Below are 4,471 nucleotides of genomic sequence, written 5' to 3' on the forward strand. Positions count from 1 at the left end.
TTTTAAAGGTGGAGCTCAGAAGCAGAAGGGGAAATGCTCAATGACTTTCCTTGTGTTCTGCTTTTGTTTGTAAAGCCATTCAAATAGGAGACACAGAAATCAGTCAGCAAACAATTATGACAGAACCCCTGTACTAACCGGTATTTTAAATCAACACAAAGCTTCCTTTGTAGATTAACAGAGTGGGTAATAAACATAGCTGTTACTGTCCAGTATATTTGATATATAAAGACCTCCGGATAATTAAATCTGATCTTTTCACAAAATAAATGACAGAATTATTGACTATATCATGGTTTTATATTAATACTGTAATCTAACTAAGTTTATAAGGTACTTTTGTACATGCTGAGTAAGCACAAAGCAGTTATTGGAATACCTGTAAACACTGGGCAGAAACATTACTCACTGCATTAAGGAATGCTACGTTTGTATAATCTCCACAAGGGATGAGCATAATTGATTGGCATATTGATCATTTTAAAACCTAAGAATCAAAAAGCAATATAGACCTGAGATTACTTCATGATAACCTGTATATCTTTCTAAATAATGTGCTCACAGGACTCCCTGCTTTGCAGAAAGTACTGGCACACTCACCGTACAATTGAATCACTATTGTTGATCGTGACAGTCTTTCTAAAGGAAGAGGATTTTTTTAAAAAAAAAGCAAATGCAGTGTATTTACAGAACAGTAATATACTACTGATGTGAGCTAATTTCTCATGAAATAAAGAAGTAGAATACAAAAGTTACATTAATGCCCCAAATAGGATAATTGGCTAACATTCAAGAGTTTCCCTGTGGAGTATTTCATCCTTGTATAGTAGGTTTTTGAATTATCAGGACTAAAGGCCTAAGGTCATGTCATGTCCAAATAATTGTGAACAGTTCTTAATGTCATCATTCAGAAACAATACTCCTAAAAGACTAGTCCAGGCAAAATGTTGTGAAAATGAAGAAAAGCCCAATAACTATTAATTGCATACAGTAATTTTAGTATAGATTGTGTGAGGAAATCCAGTCATTTTCCCCTCAATATTCCTCCTCATCCCTCAATGATATACAGACAATTATGTCACAGTCTTGTATTTTTCCTTATTGGAGGCACTGGTATCAAGTGCAATTATTTGGCAGAGATCAGGGGAAGATACGGCATTGACAGGGATTTGACAAAGGGTGTGATAGTTAGTCTCTGGGGGTTTGACTATTTTATTTACTGCATTGTCAGAAGCATGCCTGGAATTAATCATTTTAGATAATTGCTCTATGGCACTATGCCTATGGCTTCCACCATGGAGCATTTTATGTAGATACCTAACACATAAAAAGGTTCAGCACTAAACAGGACCCTTATGGTGGGGAGCAATGTGGTAAGAGTACTGCACTGTGGACTTCACAAGTTCATAAACATGGCCTCAGATTATTTGTCCCATTTATTCCATTAATCTTTATATCCTAAAGCTTTCACAATTACAATACACATAACAGCAGATGCCTGTCCTTCAAGACAAATAAAGACCAACTGATTTAAACGAGTCCTTAATTTTATTAATATAATTTGAACATAAAATCATGCATGTGCCACATTATTATAATAATTACTATTATTATTTTTACTATTATTTTTAAGACACAGTCAAACCATACAGTCTGCAAGTGCACAGTGTGCCCAGTTGTATCAGGAAAGACCTTTGACGTTATCTGGTTCTGAGGAGTCACCAGGGTGTCGCATCATGAATTATTAAATCAGTACTTCGTCGTAATACATAATTTCTTATCAATTATTCATGCTAATGTGCGTGTAGTTTACTTAATTGTGTTATTGACGATCAAAAGTAATTTCCCGAAAATCCTCAAGGACACAAAATTTAATCAGCCTAACTACTTTTCATATGCAATGCTGTTAAGTATTCTTAATTTGCTCAACCGTTCTCTTATTTATGTGCCTTTCTGTAAGAAAGAAAAAAAAAAAAACATAAGAATTTAATCAGACAGAATCAAGGAATATAGGCAAGACCGGAGTTCAAGAGGACCAAGATAATACAAAAATTACAACTGAAAAACTAAAGCTATACTTTTATAAGATAGGAAAAAAAAAAGTGGTAGAGTATCAAATTTGAAAAATGGTGATGTTTCTAAAAGTAAATAAGGATAAGACCCACCATTGCTTCTTTCTCACAGTTTTTCCTCTAGGTATACAGAGAAGTAAATTAATAATTAATCAGAGCCAGATGGCCCAAGCAATAGGCTACAGGAGATGTACATAAACGCCTACATCTTTAATTGTTTTAAAACACGTCAGTACAGGAGTAAAGTATGGTCAGCTGAAAATGTGAGGTGGAACTGATGGTACATAGTATATTTATAATGAGCAGAAACCAAATGTAAAGCACAGTTGTGAAATTAAAACAAACCCACAAACATACCAGAACAACTATCCTTCATTTATAGAACATAACAGTCTAAAAGTGACAGAAAAGAGATCCATTTCTAGTGTTAAGCCTTCTTGACACATATAAATGCATAATCCATTTTCTAAAACTGAGTAAAATCTATTAATGATAATCAGCTGAAAGCAAAATATATATTTGCCCATTTTCTCTGTAAATACCTACAGATTAACGCAAAACAAATGTCATTATGGAAGTAGAGTAACTACTGATACAGAACTGGTCTTGCTGATAACCAGGGATACAGAAACTCTTCATTTCCTTCATGACATCAGAATCTGTTTCACTTACAGGATGCAGATGTCTAAACACAGAATTACAAATAAATGAACATACTGGGAAAATGAACACTCTTTACCAAAACAATCATGAGACCCCCTTGTTTCCAATTAGTGTTTTGTATCACAATAATTTTGCTTACCATTAACAGAGATTATTTTACTGTGAAAAGCACTTTGAACATATGCACATACAGAAACAGAACTAGTCATTTCATAAATAAATACATACATAAATAAATAAATAAATAGTCTCATTTGGAAGAAGAAAAAACTGATCTTCAGGTGAGTTTTCTTGAAATTCAGGAGAAAGACGAGATGAGTGTGTTAAAGCAAAGGCTCAAAACCCATTCTGTTTGCAATTCCGGGTGCACCGAGTCCGCCTGTCTGTCCTGATGCACAGTGAGCAGCACGGATCTCTCACAAGTTTCTTTTCTTTTCGAGCTGTTCCTTGGAGCGGTTTGCCTTGTCTGGGCTGCTTTCCTGTGTGGACGGTTTGGCTGTGGGGCTGGGACTGCTGCCACTGGTGGTGAGGAGGTTGGCAGACTGGAGCACGGCCTCCGAGTGTTCCCGGGCCTTCATGCGCAGGGCTGCCACGCTGGCTGTCCGGTTACTCTGGCATCCGTACGTGGGGAGGAAGGAAAGGCCCATGGGGTCCGGCACACAGCAAGAGCAGAGAGGACTCCCTGAGGAGACGGAGACGTAGAGGTATTATCACTCTGGTAAAATCAACCACTAGGAAAACTAGCATGTCTTTTCTAGGCCATTCGGTATATTCAGAAAAACTGGAGACTCATCAGAAACCCTCCTACAATTGTGCAACTGTGTACAAGGATGTGAAAGCAAATAGATGATCATATCCTTATTAAACGCCGTTATGCTTACAGTCTATCCCAGTTCCACTGTATAAATATTCACACAGAACCAAATGAAGAACACAACAAACAGTGCATTGAATCACTTTCAGTTTTATCCTGCATGTGAATATATGTGTGTGTGTGGACCTCAGAAGTTTGGTTTCATACTATTTGATATAAACACAAGTAAATCATATTGTGGTGATATGTCAAATGGTTGGTTTAGTTCAAACTTCATACGTAAGTTAAACATGTCTTTGTCCGTCTGTGTTATGTTTGGGGGAATAAGCTGTAAATTAAGGAAATGTGCAAGGTGTTTTCAAACTAAACTGATGTTTCATTATCTTGAGACACCATTGGATTCTGCAGAAAAATGGCTTATTTGCTGCCAAGGCCTGTCCATAAGCTTTTAAGCAAATACTTAAAAATACTTAAAAAATATGTCTCTCAAAATACAAAAAGATTACATAAAAACTGCAGTCACATAAAGCAGCCCACACAACCCCATCCCCCCTCTTACCCTTCAGAGTTGCAACTTGAGACAACGCCTGCGCGTAAGTGGCGGTGTTGAGCAGAGTCCCGGGCAGACAGGACGGGAAAAACGGGCCACCGGGACCAACGGTCCTGTTAATACTTCACAAACACAAAACGCACGGTTGAGCACACATGTAGCAACATGCACACATTTCATTTCCCCTCCAACCAGCGAGGTCTTCACAACACACCTCTGTTGCATTTCCAGCGGCTCCTTTTTGCTCCTGCCCTGGTCAATGGGGGACGGGGAGCTCAAGTTGCGCACAGGCGGCGTCCCGTCGCTCAGCGGCTCTTTGCTCCCCTCTTGGTCCGAGCTGCCTCTTTCCGTTTTTCTCCACTTGGCTCGCCG

At 38.0% G+C, this 4,471-nt stretch overlaps 1 protein-coding gene across 1 annotated transcript in view; it reads right to left on the reverse strand.

The window, feature by feature from the left end:
- Window positions 1–2,267: 2,267 nt before the first annotated feature.
- drgx (dorsal root ganglia homeobox) overlaps window positions 2,268–4,471 on the reverse strand; it is a 7,252-nt gene continuing 5,048 nt past the window's right edge. Inside the window, exons 5-7 of the mRNA XM_066693599.1 lie at window positions 4,314–4,471; window positions 4,109–4,221; window positions 2,268–3,417 (exon numbers count right to left, since the gene is read on the reverse strand). The exon at window positions 4,314–4,471 is cut by the window's right edge and continues 15 nt beyond it. Coding sequence (XP_066549696.1) covers window positions 3,152–3,417; window positions 4,109–4,221; window positions 4,314–4,471 — 537 coding nt within the window. The 3' untranslated portion in view covers window positions 2,268–3,151. The remainder of the gene's footprint in view (window positions 3,418–4,108; window positions 4,222–4,313) is intronic.

Source organism: Amia ocellicauda, chromosome 20, assembly GCF_036373705.1.
Source record: "Amia ocellicauda isolate fAmiCal2 chromosome 20, fAmiCal2.hap1, whole genome shotgun sequence".
Taxonomy (NCBI): Eukaryota; Metazoa; Chordata; class Actinopteri; order Amiiformes; family Amiidae; genus Amia; species Amia ocellicauda.